This window comes from Cherax quadricarinatus, chromosome 87 (genome assembly GCF_038502225.1).
Source record: "Cherax quadricarinatus isolate ZL_2023a chromosome 87, ASM3850222v1, whole genome shotgun sequence".
Classification (NCBI taxonomy): Eukaryota; Metazoa; Arthropoda; class Malacostraca; order Decapoda; family Parastacidae; genus Cherax; species Cherax quadricarinatus.
Genome location: NC_091378.1, coordinates 5,980,669 through 6,003,168, shown reverse-complemented (window position 1 = coordinate 6,003,168; position 22,500 = coordinate 5,980,669). Strand labels below are relative to the sequence as shown.

The 22,500-nt window shown below is 44.5% G+C and overlaps 1 protein-coding gene across 4 annotated transcripts in view; it reads left to right on the top strand.

The window, feature by feature from the left end:
• LOC128703825 (neuroligin-2) overlaps positions 1-22,500 on the top strand; it is a 446,601-nt gene that overhangs the window by 282,086 nt on the left and 142,015 nt on the right. For all 4 annotated transcript variants that reach the window (XR_011394466.1, XM_070103745.1, XM_070103747.1 and 1 more), the window contains exon 3: positions 17,458-17,655. Coding sequence is in view for 3 of the 4 variants with exons in the window: in XM_070103745.1 (XP_069959846.1) it covers positions 17,514-17,655 (142 nt within the window). In the remaining variant the exon portion in view is untranslated. The remainder of the gene's footprint in view (positions 1-17,457; positions 17,656-22,500) is intronic.

Below are 22,500 nucleotides of genomic sequence, written 5' to 3'. Positions count from 1 at the left end.
TACGATAAGGCTCTTGGAGCTGGGAGAGGGTAGACCTAGTAGCGACCAGCGAAGAGGCGGGACCAAGAGCTGTGAATCGACCCCTGCAACCACACACAGGTGAGTACACACACATGAAGGGCCAAGATATTAGTATTTGCATACCTAAAGCGCTGCATGGCACCTTCCGATAATCCTAATGGAATATAACCAGCTTAGTGTGTCCTACCCTGAACCTTGCCTCCGTCCCCTTGTTGGCACACGTCCCATAGTGCCACTGCCATGGTGCCACTGCCATCATGCTGCCACTCATGGTACCACTGTCATCACGGTTCTGTCAGGGTGCCACTGTCATGCTGCCACTCTTATGGCACCACTGTCGTCATGGTGCCACTGCCATCTCCAGAAACTTAGTAAAGCCGTTACAGCTTGACATAGCTCCTGAAGAGCGAAACGCTGCCGTAATAAAATGTCACATTAGCTTCACCTGTCCTTTTATCTAGCATATTGTCGGTAATTTTACCAGTATTATTACCATTTACATCATAACGTGACTCACTAAATCGTAATAACACCTTTGTAAACAAACCACAGAACGGTTGGTGTTTGAACTCGTGGCGAGTGAGTCGTAAAACTCGGGGACAGTGTATAAGCCGCTGGGCCAGGTGGCTACAAAAATATTCATCCAGCTATGTACATTTCTATACACTCGCCATGGGTTGAACCCCAACCCGTTCCGTGGTTTAACAGATCGTGTTATTTAATAATGTGTGTATTTTGTTTCTTCACATTTCCGGAAAATCTCGCTGTGTAGACGATCTTGATAGAAAAACTAACACTTAACACGGGATTCCCACCTTCAGAAACACTTAATACTTGATTCCCATCTTCAGAAACACTTAACACTTGATTCCCACCTTCGGAAACACTTAACACTTGATTCCCACCTTCAGAAACACTTCTAAGCACTTGATACCCATCACCAAAAACACTTTCCATCACTAAAAGAAGATCGTCTCAACATGGAGGTCGACCTTCGCTTCTTATTCCCGTTCAAACTCCTCCATTTACAGACACAAGTGTATCTTAAAGGCGGAAATATCCCTGGCTGTTTGGAAAACCTTACAGGGTGGCGGCTGCGTGCGGGTCCTGTGGGGAATCTCATTAACTTGCCGACACACGTACCGACCGCAAGGCAAAACGACCCAATTGTAAGCCTGCAGGAATTTTTAGACATTGTTGGCGATGCGATGGAGTGTCGTGGCTGTAGGGAGGAGAGACGAGCACTCTTGTGTTGCTGCTGCTCCGGGATGAATGTGGATTTTGTTCTTGGTTTTGAGGGAGGTGTGAGCAGGGTGTGTTGCTACGAGGGAGGTGTTAGCAGGGTGTGTTGCTACGAGGGAGGTGTTAGCAGGGTGTTGCTACGAGGGAGGTGTTAGCAGGGTGTGTTGCTACGAGGGAGGTGTTAGCAGGGTGTGTTGCTACGAGGGAGGTGTTAGCAGGGTGTGTTGCTACGAGGGAGGTGTTAGGGTGTTACTACGAGGAAGTGTTTCTGGACTCTGATGGTGTTTTTGTAGCATTAGTGAGATACAGTAACGATCTGTTGACGACTTAGACATCCTGAGAGACTTCACTTGGGTCATTCTGAGTTGAGAGACTTCACTTGTCTCATTCTGAACGGAGAGACTTCACTTGTGTCATTCTGAACGGAGAGACTTCAGTAGTGTCAGCCTGAGCTGAGAGACACTTTAGTAGGAACAACAAGAATATCGTCCAGTATTCCAGTAAAGAGTCATCAGCTACGACAGCATCAAAGGTCACGTTCCAGCAGAGTTGCAGTTACTGTCACTTGACAGTCACCATCTCTCTGAACAACCTATCCCATACACAGAAATAGAATTTTTATGGAGATATCTCTATCCTAGAGCCGAGGATAAGAGATAACCATGGGAGACAAGGAAACGAGAAGAGAGAGGAATAAAGGGAAAATATGGACCAGTCTCGGGGAAGATATGGGGATGGGGTAGTCTCTGACATCAGTGGGATAGTTCATGAACTATTTTTGGCACTCCCTGACAGCTAGGAAGTTCATGTTTTGGGAGGTATTTTGTAGGGGGTGTTGGATACCTGTACACAATTCATGCCCTGTGTTAAGGGGTATGAATTGTGTGTTACGTGTTACAGGGCTTGACTTGTGTTACATCTTACGGGGCATGAATTATGTTATGTGTTACGGGGTGTGGCATGCAAAGAGTATGTCACCTTTATTCGGTGCATGTACACACCCTCATTGAAAGGCTATCTCCCCCCCAACCAGCGAACCAGTACTAGGGTCGAACGATGGGGCCCCATCGTTCGATCAGTACCCAGGTTCAGCCAGTGAGAAGGTGGGTCTGGCAATCGTAGAGGTGTTGTGGTCACCACCCATCTGTCTGCCCTTCTTATTTCCATACTAGAGCTGGTTGAGCACGGTTGTCCATTCTGTCATAAGGCTGTATCTTGGCTTTGCCTAAACGGTGTTGTACACATACATTTTCCAACTGTATATAGTGTACATATCGGTAAATATCCACATTGCTCTTGGTGAAGGAAAATATATTTTAAAGTCATTCAGCTGTTCTTTTCTGCTCCTTGCTGGCCCTTGTGGTTTAGCGCTTCTTTTTTATTATAATCTGCTCGTTGCTCCCCTTTACACCCGATAACAGGTCTTATTGTGCCTAGGCTGTAATACGGGGCATGAATTGTGTGTCCGTTGATGAGTGGAGACTGTAATTTGCTGCAGAGAAATTCTTATTCTTATTATTATCATTAGTAGTAGTAGTAGTAGTAGAAGTAAGAGAAGTAGTAATTGTATTTGTAATAGCGTTGATAGTAGTAGTAGTGGTAATAAAAGTAATATAAGTGGTTCCAAACCACAGGCAGGTGGTGTGTCAGGTGCAGTGTGTCAGGTAGATGTGGTGTGTGAGGCAGGTGTGGTGTCAGGAATGTGTCAAGAAAGTGTGGTGTATCAGGCAGGTGTGGTGTGTCGAGCAGCTGACACCAGCTGACCTCTGATGACCTGGAAGCCTTATGGTCAACCTCTGATGACCTGGAAGCCTTGTGGCTGACCTCTTTTGACCTTTGAGGATCGGCCGAGACTTTATGACCTTAAAGCTGAAAGGTTGACTATCTTCAAGGCTCAGGGACTAACCTCATGGGATCGAAGATACTGGCTAAACCCTAGCTAAACCCTAGCTAAACCCTAGCTAAACCCTAGCTAAACCCTAGCTAAACCCTAGCTAAACCCTAGCTAAACCCTAGCTAAACCCTAGCTTAACACTGGCTGTACACTAAGTTCCTACTGGCCTTGTAAGATATTCAGTTGTGGAAATTATTCAGTACGTGAAAATCTTATACAAGCAGTTATTTCTTTAAGAGTATTTCTAGAGTGTATAGTGTATTTCTAGGCGGCTTAATTCTGTAGTGTATTTCTAGGCAACTTAATTCTGTAGTATATTTCTAGTCGGCTTAATTCTGTAGTGTATTTCTAGACAGTTTAATTCTATAGTGTATTTCTAGACAGTTAATTCTATAGTGTATTTCTGGACAGCTGCTGTGTCTTGTGGACGTGCACAGGAGAAATAGCCACTAGTATCCGTCAGTCAGTCGGTCGGTCGGTCGGTCGGTCGGTCAGGTCTAGAACATAGAATGGTGTAGATTATGGCTAAAACATTAGAGATGTTCGTCTCGTGTGGACGGTGTGATCTCTGCTCCCTGGAAGAAACTGACAACTTTGAAAAAAGGCTCTTTGGAGATTACTATTATAATGACCTTTCGGTCCGTCCTGAACCATTGTCAAGTCACAACAGTGTCGATTTACGACATTGTCAGGTCACAACGTAGTTGAGTTACAACACTGTCAAGTAACAACATTGTCGAGGTACAACACTGTCAAATCACAAGTCACTTGACAAGGGTCAAGGAGGGACTGAGTAGGCGTCACAGAGTTAATCTTCAAGGTACAGAGTTTTTGGGATAAGTTCCAACCAGGTTATTGCGAGTTTTTTCTTATCCTCATTGAGGCAAAAATCTCGTTAGGCAGAGGAAGGATTCCAGATCAGCCAGATCGTCCCAGCACCTCAGAACTCTCTCTTCTCGAGAAGTTTTGTGAGGAGATATCTCCAGCTGGAAATTATCCTGTAAAGATTCTATCTCGCTGCTGGTGCAGCATCCAGTGACTCGTCCCTGTTGGTGTAGCATCCTGAGTACATCCCAAGAGCTATCACATCCTGCAGTATCCTACCAACCTACCATGAATATCTCTGAAGCATCCTACCATAAACCATCTCTGAAGCATCCTGCCATGAACCATCTCTGAAGCATCCTACCATGAACCATCTCTGAAGCATCCTACCATGAACCATCTCTGAAGCATCCTACCATGAACCATCTCTGAAGCATCCTAACATGAACCATCTCTGAAGCATCCTACCATGAACCATCTCTGAAGCATCCTACCATAAACCATCTCTGAAGCATCCTACCTTGAACCATCTCTGAAGCATCCTACCATAAACCATCTCTGAAGCATCCTACCTTGAACCATCTCTGAAGCATCCTACCATAAACCATCTCTGAAGCATCCTACCATGAACCATCTCTCTTAAGCATCCTACCATGAACCATCTCTCTCTTAAGCACCCTACCCTGAACTGTCTCGCTACCAGCTAGCCAACACAAGAACCGCCTCTAAGCTGGCCAGTTATCCTTGGCCATCAGATTATGCAAATTCCTCCTTTTTTTCATCTTGGGTTAAGGTAGAGCTTGGAGCTGGAGAGGGAGTTCCAGAAGGAGCACTAATCGCTACATCCCTGGAAGCTGGAGCCTCCAGACCAGAGAAGGGTCAGGCTCTGAGGATCAGCATGAGAATTAATGGGAGTCTTAGGGCGAGGATTTTCAGGAGACTCGGACGAGGGTGGTGGTGTTGGGTTTATAGTCTTGGGGGTTGATGTTGTGTTGGTGTGTAGTTCCCTGGGGGATTTGCTGGTGCTGCTGCTGTTACTACTGCTGTTGTTGATGTTACTACTGCTGTTGTTGATGTTACTACTGCTGTTGTTGATGTTACTACTGCTGTTGTTGTTACTACTGCTATTGTTGATGTTACTACTGCTATTGTTGATGTTACTACTGCTGTTGTTGATGTTACTACTGCTGTTGTCGATGTTACTACTGCTGTTGTTGATGTTACTACTGCTGTTGTCGATGTTACTACTGCTGTTGTTGATGTTACTTCTGCTGTTGTTGATGTTACTACTGCTGTTGTCGATGTTACTACTGCTGTTGTTGATGTTACTACTGCTGTTGTTGATGTTACTACTGCTGTTGTTGATGTTACTACTGCTGTTGTTGATGTTACTACTGCTGTTGTTGATGTTACTACTGCTGTTGATGTTACTACTGCTATTGTTGATGTTACTACTGCTGTTGTTGATGTTACTACTGCTGTTGATGTTACTACTGCTGTTGATGTTACTACTGGTGTTGTCGATGTTACTTCTGCTGTTGTTGATGTTACTACTGCTGTTGTCGATGTTACTTCTGCTGTTGTTGATGTTACTACTGCTGTTGTCGATGTTACTACTGCTGTTGTTGATGTTACTACTGCTGTTGTTGATGTTACTACTGCTGTTGTTGATGTTACTACTGCTGTTGTTGATGTTACTACTGCTGTTGTTGATGTTACTACTGCTGTTGATGTTACTACTGCTGTTGTTGATGTTACTACTGCTGTTGTTGATGTTACTACTGCTGTTGATGTTACTACTGCTGTTGATGTTACTACTGGTGTTGTCGATGTTACTACTGCTGTTGTTGATGTTACTACTGCTGTTGTTAATGTTACTACTGCTGTTGATGTTACTACTGCTGTTGTTGATGTTACTACTGCTGTTGATGTTACTACTGCTGTTGTCGATGTTACTACTGCTGTTGTTGATGTTACTACTGCTGTTGTTGATGTTACTACTGCTGTTGTCGATGTTACTACTGCTGTTGTTGATGTTACTACTGCTGTTGCTGTTACTGCTGCTTCTGATGTTACTACTGCTGTTGTTGATGTTGCTACTGCTGTTGTTGATGTTGCTACTGCTGTTGTTGATGTTACTACTGCTGTTGTTGATGTTACTACTGCTGTTGTTGATGTTACTACTGCTGTTGTTGATGTTACTACTGCTGTTGTCGATGTTACTACTGCTGTTGTTGATGTTACTACTGCTATTGTTGATGTTACTACTGCTGTTGTTGATGTTACTACTGCTGTTGTTGATGTTACTACTGCTGTTGTTGATGTTACTACTGCTATTGTTGATGTTACTACTGCTGTTGTTGATGTTACTACTGCTATTGTTGATGTTACTACTGCTGTTGTTGATGTTACTACTGCTGTTGTTGATGTTACTACTGCTGTTGTTGATGTTACTGCTGCTTCTGATGTTATTACTGCTGTTGATGTTGCTACTGCTGTTATTGTTATTACTGTTGTTGCTGTTACTATTGCTGCTGCTGATGATGATACTGCTGTTGTTGCTGTTGTTACTACTACTGTTGCTGATGTTATTGTTGCTGTTGTTGATATTGTTGCTTTTGCTGATGCTGTTACTACTACTGTTGCTCTTATTAATGTTACTACTGTTGGTGTTGATGTTACTACTGTTTTTACTGCTGTTGCTGTTAGTATTGCTGTTACTGTTACTACTGTTGCTGCTACTACTGTTGCTGTTACTACTGTTGCTGTTACTATTGATGGTACTGTTGTTACTACTACTGTTGCTGTTACTGCTGTTGCTATTGTTACTACTGCTATTGATAGTACTGCTGCTGTTATTAATACCGTTGCTGTGTTACTACGGGTGTTGCTATCGTTACTACTGCTGTTTCAGGTGTTATTACTGTTGTTGCCAGCGTTGTAGCTGATGTTACTGTTGTTATTGCTAATGCTGCTGCTTCTCTTGTTACTGCTATTGTTTCTGCTATTATTTCTGTTTCTGTTATTGTTGTTGCTGCTGCTGTTTCTGTTGTTGCTTTTGCTGGCGTTGTTGCCGCTGTTGTCATTGTTGATGTTGTTTGCTGTTGTTGGCGTTACTGCTCCTGTTGCTTCTCTTGTTTTTGCTGTTTCAGCTACTGTTGTTCCTAATATCGCTAATGTCACTGTTGTTGTTATTGCTGCTGCTGTAACTTCATCTGTTGTTTCTGTTGCTGCTGTTAACAGTAATAACAGCAGTTATTATGTCCCTGACACGCTGAGGTTTTAAATGTCCCTGACACGCTGAGGTTTTAAATGTCCCTGACACGCTGGGGTTTTAAATGTCCCTGACACGCTGAGGTTAAATGTCCCTGACACGCTGACGTTTTAAATGTCTCTAACACGCTGAGGTCAGGAAGTGAAATAGCTTAACAAGTGAAGTAGTGGAGGCAGGAGCCATACATAGCTTTAAGACGAGGTATGACAAAGTTCTGGAAGCAGAGAGGACCTAGTAGCGATCAGTGAAGAGGCGGGGCCAGGAGCTGAGTCTCGACCCCTGCAACCACAATTAGGTGAGTACAATTAGGTGAGTATACACACACACACACACACACACAGTGGTTGCAGGAGTCGAGACTCAGCTCCTGGCCCCGCCTCTTCACTGATCGCTACTAGGTCCTCTCTGCTTCCAGAACTTTGTCATACCTCGTCTTAAAGCTATGTATGGCTCCTGCCTCCACTACTTCACTCGTTAAATACTGAGAGGAATTGACAAGGTGGACAAAGACAGGATGTTCCAGAGATTGGACACAGTAACAAGGGGGGACAGTTGGAAGCTGAAGACACAGATGAATCACAGGGATGTTAGGAAGTATTTCTTCAGCCACAGAGTAGTCAGTAAGTGGAATAGTTTGGGAAGCGATGTAGTGGAGGCAGGATCTATACATAGCTTTAAGCAGAGGTATGATAAAGCTCACGGCTCAGGGAGAGTGACCTAGTAGCGATCAGTGAAGAGGCGGGGCCAGGAGCTCGGACTCGACCCCCGCAACCTCAACTAGGTGAGTACAACTAGGTGAGTACACACACACACACACACACACACACACACATACACACAGGATGTTCCAGAGATGGGACACAGCAACAAGGGGACACAGTTGGAAATTGAAAAATCAGATGAATCACAGGGATGTTAGGAAGCATTTCTTCAGTTACACAGTTGCAAGGAAGTGGAATAGTCTGGGAAGTGATGTAGTGGAGGCAGGATCCACATATAGCTTTAAGAAGAGGTATGATAAAGCTCATGGAGCAGGATGAATGACCTAGTAGCGGCCAGTGAAGAGGCGGGGCCAGGAGCTGAGAGTCGACCCCTGCAACCACAACTAGGCAGGTACACACACATTGTCCTCGCTCTGTCGTTCAAAACATTGTCAAGTACAACATTCTCTCATACCTCCTTCACCCACAGCCTACCTACGTTCACCTCTTCACTAATTACCGAACCATCAGTCGTCTGGCACCTAGGCACTAACGACCCTGGTGTCTGGGGCGCCCTCTAACGAGCATCTTGACAGCGTCTTGCGTCTCCTGTACCGTGGTGACTTCCTTTGTCACTCCCCTCCCAGCGTGTCCCGGCATGTCCAGTGTGGTATTCTGGCATGTCTAGCGTGGCACCTGTGGCACTTGCATACTCCTGACCCACTTCCTTCCTGCCTCTCTACTACCTGGCTTCCTCCACTCCCTACCTTCCTTGACCTTCATTCTGCTTTTTCTCTCTCCCTTCTGATGCAGTGGAAACATATGCCTCCCTACTTCCATCATTCCTGCCTCGTTTCCTGCCTCCCTTCCTACCTCGCTTCCTGCCTTGCTTCCTACCTTCCTACCTACTTCCCTTCCTACTTCCCTTGCTACGTCCCGTCCTACCTCCTTTCACCTCCCTTCTGCTTTGTCTCTCTCTTCTGATACAGTGTGAACACATGTCTCCCTACGTCTATTCTTCCTGTCTGTTCACCCTCCCCTTCTGTCTCCTTTCTAATTTTTCCTGCCTACATTCTATCTCCCTTCGTGCCTCCTGCCTCCCTTCTTCACCCCCATTCACTCCCTCGTGCTCCATTGTAAGGACCTGTCTCCCTTCCATCCTGCTTCTCTCCTGCCCCTCCCTCACGGTACACAGTACACCTCAGCAGTGTAGTAAGACACAACATCCGCCTCTCTGCTGTCACTCTCACCAACACCCAGCTCACTCATGATACACTCCTTTCTCTGCTTTCCCTCTCGGCTTTCTTTTTCCGCCTTGTCACTCACATTCTTTTTATTAACCTACAGTTTCTCAGTCTTGCCTTTCTATTCTCTATTTTCTAGTTATTATCCATCATATTTTTATTCAATGTTAGCCAAAGTATACATAGCTATGATGAATAATTTTTATTCTGTCTTTACGTGTAAATCAGTTAATAAGAATTCGTAATAAGACAATTGTAGACAACCCACGGTACTGGTGGGATTTTACGACTCAATCGCCGTGGGTTCGAACCCCACCCGTTCCGTGGTTAGCTAATAAAAAGGTAAACATTGTATAATTTTTAGGATTAAATTTAAAAATATTAGAGGCGTTGGTGTATTAAGTGAGGCAGATGAACCCAGTGGAAATAAGTCACCTCGACTATTTTACACACATGTTTGCTATGCAAAACAACCACTGTGGAAAAATAGTGGACTTCCAAGCGCTTTCGTGATTTCTCACATTATCAAGGAACTGTTCCTTGATAATGTGAGAAATCCCGAAAGCACTCGGAAGCTCACTATTTTTTTCCTAGTGACTGTTCTGTGATATAACTTAATTACTGTGATTTTATTGCATATGTTACTAAGTATGATAATTGTAGCTGAGTGTAGCTGTACCAAAATAAGCTTATTAATACTGAAATGCTCGTTCTGATGTGTTTTCCCTTCATGGTGAAGGGCTGTTTATTAATGGGAATGGGATTACCATTCCCTTGAATCAGAAATGATTGCCTCCCATTTCCCAGGCGCTCTATAGTCTACGTGGGTTCATGGCGCTCGTGGCTAGCTTGGTGAGTAGTGTAAAAATATTTATGATGCTTCGGTAACGTGACCAGCTCACACACACTCAGATCCGGGGATCAGTCCCCAGAATATGAGAGATGTTGAGCATGTTTCCCTAGTACCTGATGCCCCTGTTTACCTAGTGCCTGCTGCCCCTGTTTACCTAGTGCCTGCTGCCCCTGTTTACCTAGTACCTGGTGCCCCTGTTTACATAGTACCTGCTGCCCCTGTTTACATAGTACCTGCTGCCCCCTGTTTACCTAGTACCTGCTGCCCCTGTTTACATAGTACCTGCTGCCCCTGTTTATATAGTACCTGCTGCCCCTGTTTACCTAGTACCTGCTGCCCCTGTTTACATAGTACCTGCTGCCCCTGTTTACCTAGTACCTGCTGCCCCTGTTTACCTAGTACCTGCTGCCCCTGTTTACCTAGTACCTGCTGCCCCTGTTTACCTAGTACCTGCTGCCCCTGTTTACCTAGTACCTGCTGCCCCTGTTTACCTAGCACCTGCTGCCCCTGTTTACCTAGTGCCTGCTGCCCCTCTTTACCTAGTACCTGCCGCCCCTGTTTTCCTAGTACCTGCTGCCGCTGTTTACCTAGCACCTGCTGCCCCTGTTCACCTGGCTTTACTGGGTTATCCTGGCTTACTAACTTTACCCGGGTTAACAAAACCCAACAAAATCCTGTCCATCACATCTTTACGTTTTCATTAATTACAATGTTCCAGTTTTGTCCTCGTTAATCAGTGGTGATCTTGGCTTCGTTTTTATATATATTAATGATTTATATCTGCCTCTATAATCAAAATATATAGAACGTTTCCTGCATTGTTTAAGTCGTGGCTGGGCGAGACGTGTAAGCAAGTCTTCTAAGCTCTGGATTACTGCCGTTGATCTGGCAGTAAGTAGGTAGCTAGGAGTTAGGTGGCTGTTAGGTGGTATTCTAGGAAGGAGAACAAGGAAGGTCCCCGAGGGAAATTAGCGAAGCTGCTTGGCTTTCCTGGCTTATCCTGGGTTATTGACGTTCCGGTATTATCAAGTTCCCATAACTAACACTAACTAGACTCGTCTTTAAACCCTTCACCGTCAGTAGACTTCTGCACTTAGTGACCTCGGGGGCCATATCCACAGCCGTGGTATTGGGAAGTTGCGGGCCTGGTGGGCCCTACAGACTGGCAGCAAGATATACAGGGGTCGGCAGGACGTCGGTGTTTGGCCCTCTTCCTATGGGGATAAACACTCTCAGACGAATCTGTCGACTGAAGATCAAGTACACACAACTCGACCATAATCATCTGTTTACAGGTGCCTCTGACCACCTCTGTGTAGCTTATGACTTGCCACTGACTGTGGATCATACTTTAACAATTTGCCCTTGACTGAGCCCTATAATTACCGAGGTACCTGTAGGGACCTCGGAGAACTTTTATGTGAGTCCTCTGACATTAATATTTAATGTTTATTTAACTAATGCTGGATATTTTAGCATAGTGTTATAGTATTTATTTGGGCTGAGTGTTAATGTTCGTTACTTTTTAAGTTCATCCTTTTTTTTTTTTTTGCTGATGCTCCCTCTTACAGCATCCATGGTGATGCTCTTGCAGCATCCATGGTGATGCTCCCTCTTGTAGCATCCATGGTGATGCTTCCTCTTGCAGCATCCATGGTGATGCTCTTGCAGCATCCATGGTGATGCTCTTGCAGCATCCATGGTGATGCTCCCTCTTGCAGCATCCATGGTGATGCTTCCTCTTGCAGCATCCATGGTGATGCTTCCTCTTGCAGCATCCATGGTGATGCTCCCTCTTGCAGCATCCATGGTGATGCTCCCTCTTGCAGCATCCATGGTGATGCTTCCTCTTGCAGCATCCATGGTGATGCTCCATCTTGCAGCATCCATGGTGATGCTTCCTCTTGCAGCATCCATGGTGATGCTCTTGCAGCATCCATGGTGATGCTTCCTCTTGCAGCATCCATGGTGATGCTCTTGCAGCATCCATGGTGATGCTTCCTCTTGCAGCATCCATGGTGATGCTCCCTCTTGCAGCATCCATGGTGATGCTCCCTCTTGCAGCATCCATGGTGATGCTTCCTCTTGCAGCATCCATGGTGATGCTTCCTCTTGCAGCATCCATGGTGATGCTTCCTCTTGCAGCATCCATGGTGATGCTCCCTCTTGCAGCATCCATGGTGATGCTCCCTCTTGCAGCATCCATGGTGATGCTCCCTCTTGCAGCATCCATGGTGATGCTCCCTCTTGCAGCATCCATGGTGATGCTTCCTCTTTCAGCATCCATGGTGATGCTCTTGCAGCATCCATGGTGATGCTTCCTCTTGCAGCATCCATGGTGATGCTCCCTCTTGCAGCATCCATGGTGATGCTTCCTCTTGCAGCATCCATGGTGATGCTTCCTCTTGCAGCATCCATGGTGATGCTCCCTCTTGCAGCATCCATGGTGATGCTCCCTCTTGCAGCATCCATGGTGATGCTTCCTCTTGCAGCATCCATGGTGATGCTTCCTCTTGCAGCATCCATGGTGATTCCTCTTGCAGCATCCATGGTGATGCTCTTGCAGCATCCATGGTGATGCTTCCTCTTGCAGCATCCATGGTGATGCTCCCTCTTGCAGCATCCATGGTGATGCTTCCTCTTGCAGCATCCATGGTGATGCTCCCTCTTGCAGCATCCATGGTGATGCTTCCTCTTACAGCATCCATGGTGATGCTTCCTCTTGCAGCATCCATGGTGATGCTTCCTCTTGCAGCATCCATGGTGATGCTCCCTCTTGCAGCATCCATGGTGATGCTTCCTCTTGCAGCATCCATGGTGATGCTTCCTCTTGCAGCATCCATGGTGATGCTCCCTCTTGCAGCATCCATGGTGATGCTCCCTCTTGCAGCATCCATGGTGATGCTTCCTCTTGCAGCATCCATGGTGATGCTCCCTCTTGCAGCATCCATGGTGATGCTTCCTCTTGCAGCATCCATGGTGATGCTTCCTCTTGCAGCATCCATGGTGATGCTTCCTCTTGCAGCATCCATGGTGATGCTCCCTCTTGCAGCATCCATGGTGATGCTTCCTCTTGCAGCATCCATGGTGATGCTCCCTCTTGCAGCATCCATGGTGATGCTCCCTCTTGCAGCATCCATGGTGATGCTCCCTCTTGCAGCATCCATGGTGATGCTCCCTCTTGCAGCATCCATGGTGATGCTCCCTCTTGCAGCATCCATGGTGATGCTTCCTCTTGCAGCATCCATGGTGATGCTCCCTCTTGCAGCATCCATGGTGATGCTTCCTCTTGCAGCATCCATGGTGATGCTTCCTCTTGCAGCATCCATGGTGATGCTTCCTCTTGCAGCATCCATGGTGATGCTCCCTCTTGCAGCATCCATGGTGATGCTTCCTCTTGCAGCATCCATGGTGATGCTCCCTCTTGCAGCATCCATGGTGATGCTCCCTCTTGCAGCATCCATGGTGATGCTTCCTCTTGCAGCATCCATGGTGATGCTTCCTCTTGCAGCATCCATGGTGATTCTCCCTCTTGCAGCATCCATGGTGATGCTCCCTCTTGCAGCATCCATGGTGATGCTTCCTCTTGCAGCATCCATGATGCTTCCTCTTGCAGCATCCATGATGCTTCCTCTTGCAGCATCCATGGTGATGCTCCCTCTTGCAGCATCCATGGTGATGCTCCCTCTTGCAGCATCCATGGTGATGCTTCCTCTTGCAGCCTCCATGGTGATGCTCCCTCTTGCAGCATCCATGGTGATGCTTCCTCTTGCAGCATCCATGGTGATGCTTCCTCTTGCAGCATCCATGGTGATGCTTCCTCTTGCAGTATCCATGGTGATGCTCCCTCTTGCAGCATCCATGGTGATGCTCCCTCTTGCAGCATCCATGGTGATGCTCCCTCTTGCAGCATCCATGGTGATGCTTCCTCTTGCAGCATCCATTGTGATGCTTCCTCTTGCAGCATCCATGGTGATGCTTCCTCTTGCAGCATCCATGGTGATGCTTCCTCTTGCAGCATCCATGGTGATGCTTCCTCTTGCAGCATCCATGGTGATGCTCCCTCTTGCAGCATCCATGGTGATGCTCCCTCTTGCAGCATCCATGGTGATGCTCCCTCTTGCAGCATCCATGGTGATGCTCCCTCTTGCAGCATCCATGGTGATGCTCTTTCAGCATCCATGGTGATGCTTCCTCTTGCAGCATCCATGGTGATGCTTCCTCTTGCAGCATCCATGGTGATGCTTCCTCTTGCAGCATCCATGGTGATGCTTCCTCTTGCAGCATCCATGGTGATGCTCCCTCTTGCAGCATCCATGGTGATGCTCCCTCTTGCAGCATCCATGGTGATGCTTCCTCTTGCAGCATCCATGGTGATGCTTCCTCTTGCAGCATCCATGGTGATGATTCCTCTTGCAGCATCCATGGTGATGCTCCCTCTTGCAGCATCCATGGTGATGCTTCCTCTTGCAGCATCCATGGTGATGCTTCCTCTTGCAGCATCCATGGTGATGCTTCCTCTTGCAGCATCCATGGTGATGCTCTTGCAGCATCCATGGTGATGCTTCTTCTTGCAGCATCCATGGTGATGCTTCCTCTTGCAGCATCCATGGTGATGCTCCCTCTTGCAGCATCCATGGTGATGCTTCCTCTTGCAGCATCCATGGTGATGCTCCCTCTTGCAGCATCCATGGTGATACTTTGTCAGATGCCATTGACTTCCATGTATTCAACTCCAAACCTTTTACATCTGTTGTGTGGATGTCCAGTGGTTTAGAAAGATAAGTTAGCAAATGTTATAACAGAAAAGATTCGGTTCTGGGACCTTGATCACTTCTGAGATGTGATCAAGGTCCTAGTGTCTACTCACATGTGTTCCTAATCCAATTTGTCGGTTCCTATTTACCAAGGTTTATACCGTGATGTCCAGTACCTGTGGGTGAAGCTGACTGCTGGAGTCGAGGCTGACAGAGGGGTGGTTGACTCTGATGGAGTGCGTCGATGTTGACGGAGGGGGGTTGAGGCTGACAGAAAAGGGGAGTCGAGGCTGTCAGTTTGTTTCAGATAGCGACTCTTGTTAATATCCGGTCTTAGTAACTAACTTGTTCCCTTGTTAGGTAAACTTGAGGGAATGATAGGGAGAGAGAGAGAAAGAGAGAGAGAGAGAGAGAGAGAGAGAGAGAGAGAGTTTTGTATGTGTATATGTGAGACTTTCTGCATATATAATTTATATATCTTGCTTTTTTGTATGTACGAGTCCTAGCTCCTGGTCCCGCCTCTTAAGCTTAATCGACCGTCGTAGGTCATGTCGTACCTAGTTTTTAACCTCGGTATGAAGTTCACCTCCAAAACTTCTTGATTCCGTTCGGTTCACTTTCCTCCGACCCTGAGGCTGAAAAAGTACTTCCTTACAGCCCCTTGACTCTTTTTTTTATTTAAATTTATATATATTTTCTTGTTAGTCACATTGAACAAAAATATTATCCAATTAGTTCCTCTAAGTATTATTGATGTTGTGATCATATCCTCCCTCGTCTTCTGAAGAACAGAAAGGCACAATATCGTGACTCGAATACACACACAACCCGCACATAGGAGAGAGGAGCTTATGACGACGTTTCGGTCGGACTTGGCTCGAAACGTCGTCGTAGGCTTCACTGTGGGGGTTGTGTAGGTTTCCTTGAATCCCTTCATAAACGTAACTCTGCTCACACTCCAGCACGTCAAGTCATGAAAATCATCGTCTCCATTCCTATCTAACACGCTGACGCACGCCTGCTGGATGTCAAAGCCCCTCGCACACAAAACCTATTGTCTTCATCTCTGTCAGACTAGTCAGGTTCAAATGCTTTAATTTCTCTCTATGATTCATCACTTCTTACTTCTGGGACTTGTCTAGTTGCATGCCTTTGCACCTTTTCAAGTTTCTCAATATGCTTAACCAGCTGGGGGCTCCAAGCTGGGGCTGCATAATCTAGGATTACCCTGAAATATCTTGCGTACAAAGTCCTGAAGAATCCTCTGAGATTCCTGAGATATGCTAGCCTTGCATATTTTTGTGGGTTTAACGCTTAGTTTTGATTGTAATGAGAGTAATAGCCTCGAATATACTGCCGAAATCACTGTGTTATTCCAGTAATAAGTTCGTTGTAATGTGCACTGCTAGACCCTTTTTTTTGGTTAATATCTAATTTCTCGCCTCCCAGTGATTTATGTTCATTTCTATCCCACTTTTATCTTTTCGTTTCTGCCTACTAGGTAACCTTATGAGAAATTATTATTATTATTATTATTATTATTATTATTATTAGTATTATTGCCAAGATAGTAATGAAAATAAGATACCAGATATGTTAAGCAAATTTCCTGAATGGGCTTGTAATAGTTGCAGATCTAAATCCAAATGTACCTGCCTAAAGCCTTTTTTGGTGCCTAGTTCCTAGGTCTTTTGTGTATCCATATCCATCCACAGGATGGATGTGGATAGCACAATAAACTAGCAACTTCGACAGGAAAATTTAATCTAAATCTTTAATTTCTACATTGATTCTTTCTCGTTGCTTCGAGTGATTCTTTTGTTTTCCTCTCCGTGTTTGCGACGCCTGTCATTTTCTTTTGTTTTCGTAGATAATGAGTGAGAAATCTTCGTAGGGATTCGGGTTTTCCTAAGCTTCTTTTCTCTGTTGACACACCCTTAGGGGGGGGGGGCTTCACCGCTGTGGAACTGCTGTACCTACCCTGAGGTTAGTTAAGATTTGTTAGGAAACAGGACAAGTGTTTCCTGACGCGGGTCTTAGTCATATGATGACCCGCAGCTGGAGCTGCTGGTCATCTGAGAGAGGCCTTCTGCTGGCTTACCAGTGCCCTTGTGTTGGTAGGTCTGTACCAGTCTATTATTGCCTCTATACAATCATTAGTTACTGCCTCTCTTCCTTCACTAGTTACTATTTATTACTGCCTCTCTTCCTTCATCACTTGAAGAGGACTCAGCAACCAGAAGGAAAAGTAGATCCTTTGTTCCATAACAAACCCATTCCTTATCCTCCCGTCCTGCCTCCTTCCTTCCCTTACTCCTTTCCCCTCGTTATTTTACCTCGTTGTGATAGTATTTGTGTTCTGTGGTATGTTTCTCAGTTTCATAAGACCAAAAACTCGATTAGCAAAGCTTCCTCCTTCACTCCCTCTTCCTAGTCTCCCTCTTCTTACCACAGGTTTCCCCAGCACTAACAGTCTCCCTCTTCTTACCACAGGTTTCCCCAACACTAACAATCACCCACTTACCGCAGGTTTCCCCAGCACTAACAATCACCCTCTTCTTACCACAGGTTTCCCCAGCACTAACAATCACCCTCTTCTTACCGCAGGTTTCCCCAGCACTAACAATCACCCTCTTCTTACCGCAGGTTTCCTCAACACTAACGAGAACCCGTACCTACGGTCCATCACCAACTACGGCCTGATGGACCAGATAGCGGCGCTACACTGGCTCAAAGAGAACATAGCGGAGTTCGGAGGTGACGCTGACAACGTCACGATATTCGGTCATGGAACAGGTGCCGCCTGTATTAATTTTCTCATGACTTCAAAAGCGGTGCCAAAAAGTGAGTATTACATGTGTTTTAATTTGGAAAGACTTTTTTTTTTTTTGGTGTTGAGTTTCAAGCCGAGCTCTTAGGCTATAGTTAAGGTAGCAGGGTACCTGCTCACAACCAGTCAAGAGCATATTAGTGGCTAATGTAGCGATTAAAATTGTCTTTAGGAGCAAGGCTTCGAAAGGAGGGAAAATTAAGGCCCTTGCTGGAGCAAAGGCGTTCCCTGCATCGTTGCAAGCTTCTGATGATTTGTTGATTGCAACACGAAAGGCCTACAGCTATCATATATATATATATATATATATATATATATATATATATATATATATATATATATATATATATCGTGCCGAATATGTAAAACTGGTCAATTAGCAAGAACTCATTTAAAATTAACTCCTTTCTAAAATTTTCTCTTATACGTTTAAAGATATATTTTTTCATTAATGTTGATGTAAAAATTTATAACTTTGAACCAAAAGGAGCTTAGAAAACTTACCTAACCTTATTATAACAAGCGCAATTTATTTTAGCCTAACCCAACTAAATATATTTTAGATTTGTTTACAATAATTTAATACTAAACAAACACAGTGAAATATATATTTATTTTCGTTAGGTTCAGAATGATTTTGGCGAAATTATTGCATACACAAATTTTCACTTGTCCTATATGGCAAGATGAGCGTTGCTATTTAAGCCAAGATCGCAAGTTCTGCCTATTCGGCACGACATTATATATAGGTAGGTAGTAGGTTGGTAGACAGCAACCACCCAGGGAAGTACTACCGTCCTGCCAGATGGCTGTGAAACAGAAACCTGTAACTGTTTTGCATGATGGTAGGATTGCTGGTTTCTTTTTCTGTCTCATAAGCACGCTAGATAACAGGGATATCTTGCTCCTCCTACTTACACTTTGGTCACACTTCACAGACACGCACATGCATATATATATACATACATTAGGTTTTTCTCCTTTTTCTAAATAGCTCTTGAAGGGGGTAGGGGAGTTTAGGTGGGGGGAAATAAATGGGATTAAATCTGGGGTATCTGAGAGAGTTAGAGCAAAGGAAGGGGTAGCAGTAATGTTGAAGGATCAGTTATGGAAGGAGAAGAGAGAATATGAATGTGTAAATTCAACAATTATGTGGATTAAAGTAAAGGTTGGATGTGAAAAGTGGGTCATAATAAGCGTGTATGCACCTGGAGAAGAGAGGAATGTAGAGGAGAGAGAGATTTTGGGAGATGTTAAGTGAATGTATAGGAGCCTTTGAACCAAGTGAGAGAGTAATTGTGGTAGGGGATCTGAATGCTAAAGTAGGAGAAACTTTTAGAGAGGGTGTGGTAGGTAACTTTGGGGTGCCAGGTGTAAATGATAATGGGAGCCCTTTGATTGAACTTTGTATAGAAAGGGGTTTAGTTATAGGTGATACATATTTTAAGAAAAAGAGGATAAATAAGTATACAAGATATGATGTAGGGCGAAATGACAGTAGTTTGTTGGATTATGTATTGGTAGATAAAAGACTGTTGAGTAGACTTCAGGATGTACATGTTTATAGAGGGGCCACAGATATATCAGATCACTTTCTAGTTGTAGCTACACTGAGAGTAAAAGGTAGATGGGATACAAGGAGAATAGAAGCATCAGGGAAGAGAGAGGTGAAGGTTTATAAACTAAAAGAGGAGGCAGTTAGGGTAAGATATAAACAGCTATTGGAGGATAGATGGGCTAATGAGAGCATAGGCAATGGGGTCGAAGAGGTATGGGGTAGGTTTAAAAATGTAGTGTTAGAGTGTTCAGCAGAAGTTTGTGGTTACAGGAAAGTGGGTGCGGGAGGGAAGAGGAGCGATTGGTGGAATGATGATGTAAAGAGAGCAGTAAGGGAGAAAAAGTTAGCATATGAGAAGTTTTTACAAAGTAGAAGTGATGCAAGGAGGGAAGAGTATATGGAGAAAAAGAAAGAGGTTAAGAGAGTGGTGAAGCAATGTAAAAAGAGAGCAAATGAGAGAGTGGGTGAGATGTTATCAACAAATTTTGTTGAAAATAAGAAAAAGTTTTGGAGTGAGATTAACAAGTTAAGGAAGCCTAGAGAACAAATGGATTTGTCAGTTAAAAATAGAAGAGGAGAGTTATTAAATGGAGAGTTAGAGGTATTGGGAAGATGGAGGGAATATTTTGAGGAATTGTTAAGTGTTGATGAAGATAGGGAAGCTGTGATTTCGTGTATAGGGCAAGGAGGAATAACATCTTGTAGGAGTGAGGAAGAGCCAGTTGTGAGTGTGGGGGAAGTTCGTGAGGCAGTAGGTAAAATGAAAGGGGGTAAGGCAGCCGGGATTGATGGGATAAAGATAGAAATGTTAAAAGCAGGTGGGGATATAGTTTTGGAGTGGTTGGTGCAATTATTTAATAAATGTATGGAAGAGGGTAAGGTACCTAGGGATTGGCAGAGAGCATGCATAGTTCCTTTGTATAAAGGCAAAGGGGACAAAACAGAGTGCAAAAATTATAGGGGGATAAGTCTGTTGAGTATACCTGGTAAAGTGTATGGTAGAGTTATTATTGAAAGAATTAAGAGTAAGACGGAGAATAGGATAGCAGATGAACAAGGAGGCTTTAGGAAAGGTAGGGGGTGTGTGGACCAGGTGTTTACAGTGAAACATATAAGTGAACAGTATTTAGATAAGGCTAAAGAGGTCTTTGTGGCATTTATGGATTTGGAAAAGGCGTATGACAGGGTGGATAGGAAGGCAATGTGGCAGATGTTGCAGGTGTATGGTGTAGGAGGTAGGTTACTGAAAGCAGTGAAGAGTTTTTACGAGGATAGTGAGGCTCAAGTTAGAGTATGTAGGAAAGAGGGAAATTATTTCCCAGTAAAAGTAGGCCTTAGACAAGGATGTGTGATGTCACCGTGGTTGTTTAATATATTTATAGATGGGGTTGTAAGAGAAGTAAATGCGAGGGTCTTGGCAAGAGGCGTGGAGTTAAAAGATAAAGAATCACACACAAAGTGGGAGTTGTCACAGTTGCTCTTTGCTGATGACACTGTGCTCTTGGGAGATTCTGAAGAGAAGTTGCGGAGATTGGTGGATGAATTTGGTAGGGTGTGCAAAAGAAGAAAATTAAAAGTGAATATAGGAAAGAGTAAGGTTATGAGGATAACAAAAAGATTAGGTGATGAAAGATTGGATATCAGATTGGAGGGAGAGAGTATGGAGGAGGTGAATGTATTCAGATATTTGGGAGTGGACGTGTCAGCGGATGGGTCTATGAAAGATGAGGTGAATCATAGAATTGATGAGGGGAAAAGGGTGAGTGGTGCACTTAGGAGTCTGTGGAGACAAAGAACTTTGTCCTTGGAGGCAAAGAGGGGAATGTATGAGAGTATAGTTTTACCAACGCTCTTATATGGGTGTGAAGCATGGGTGATGAATGTTGCAGCGAGGAGAAGGCTGGAGGCAGTGGAGATGTCATGTCTGAGGGCAATGTGTGGTGTGAATATAATGCAGAGAATTCGTAGTTTGGAAGTTAGGAGGAGGTGCGGGATTACCAAAACTGTTGTCCAGAGGGCTGAGGAAGGGTTGTTGAGGTGGTTCGGACATGTAGAGAGAATGGAGCGAAACAGAGTGACTTCAAGAGTGTATCAGTCTGTAGTGGAAGGAAGGCGGGGTAGGGGTCGGCCTAGGAAAGGTTGGAGGGAGGGGGTAAAGGAGGTTTTGTGTGCGAGGGGCTTGGACTTCCAGCAGGCATGCGTGAGCGTGTTTGATAGGAGTGAATGGAGACAAATGGTTTTTAATACTTGACGTGCTGTTGGAGTGTGAGCAAAGTAACATTTATGAAGGGGTTCAGGGAAACCGGCAGGCTGGACTTGAGTCCTGGAGATGGGAAGTACAGTGCCTGCACTCTGAAGGAGGGGTGTTAATGTTGCAGTTTAAAAACTGTAGTGTAAAGCACCCTTCTGGCAAGACAGTGATGGAGTGAATGATGGTGAAAGTTTTTCTTTTTCGGGCCACCCTGCCTTGGTGGGAATCGGCCAGTGTGATAATAATAAAATAATTATATATATATATATATATATATTATATATATATATATATATATATATATATATATATATATATATATATAATATATATATATATATATATATATATAATATATATATATATATATATATATATATATATATATATATATATATATATATATATATATATATATATATATATATATATATATATATATAAGGTCACAATTGGAAGTTGAAGACTCAGATGAATCAAAGGGATATTAGGAAGTATTTCTTCAGTCATAGAGTAGTCAAGCCATGGAAAGTGACGTAGTGGAGGCGGGAACCATACATAGTTTTAAGGGGAGGTATGATAGAGCTCATGGGGCAGGGAGAGAGAGGACTTAGTAGCAATCAGCGAGGAGGCGGGGCCAGGAGCTGTGACTCGACCCCTGCAACCACAAATAGGTGAGTACAAATAGGTGAGTACACACCTATACACACCCACACACCCACACACCTACCCCTCTAACTATCCTGGAGCATATTTTTCTGATGACATTTGCCGGCAGTGTTGAAGCAGCCCCGCGAGGCTCCAAGTGTTCAGTGAGGCTTCAAATTCTCATCAGTCTGGCACTTGATGTGAGTTGTGAATATCTTGGGGGATTATGGGGAGAGACTCGGTATTTTTCCAATATGTTTTAAGCTGAGTTAATTCTCGAAGTTTATTATGTATATTACAGTGATGTCACTGCTAGTCATCACTGCTAGAATAATGAGGAAAGGATCGATGCATAGTCGTGAATTGTTCCAGTCACGGTACTATGACTTGTTCCAGTCACGG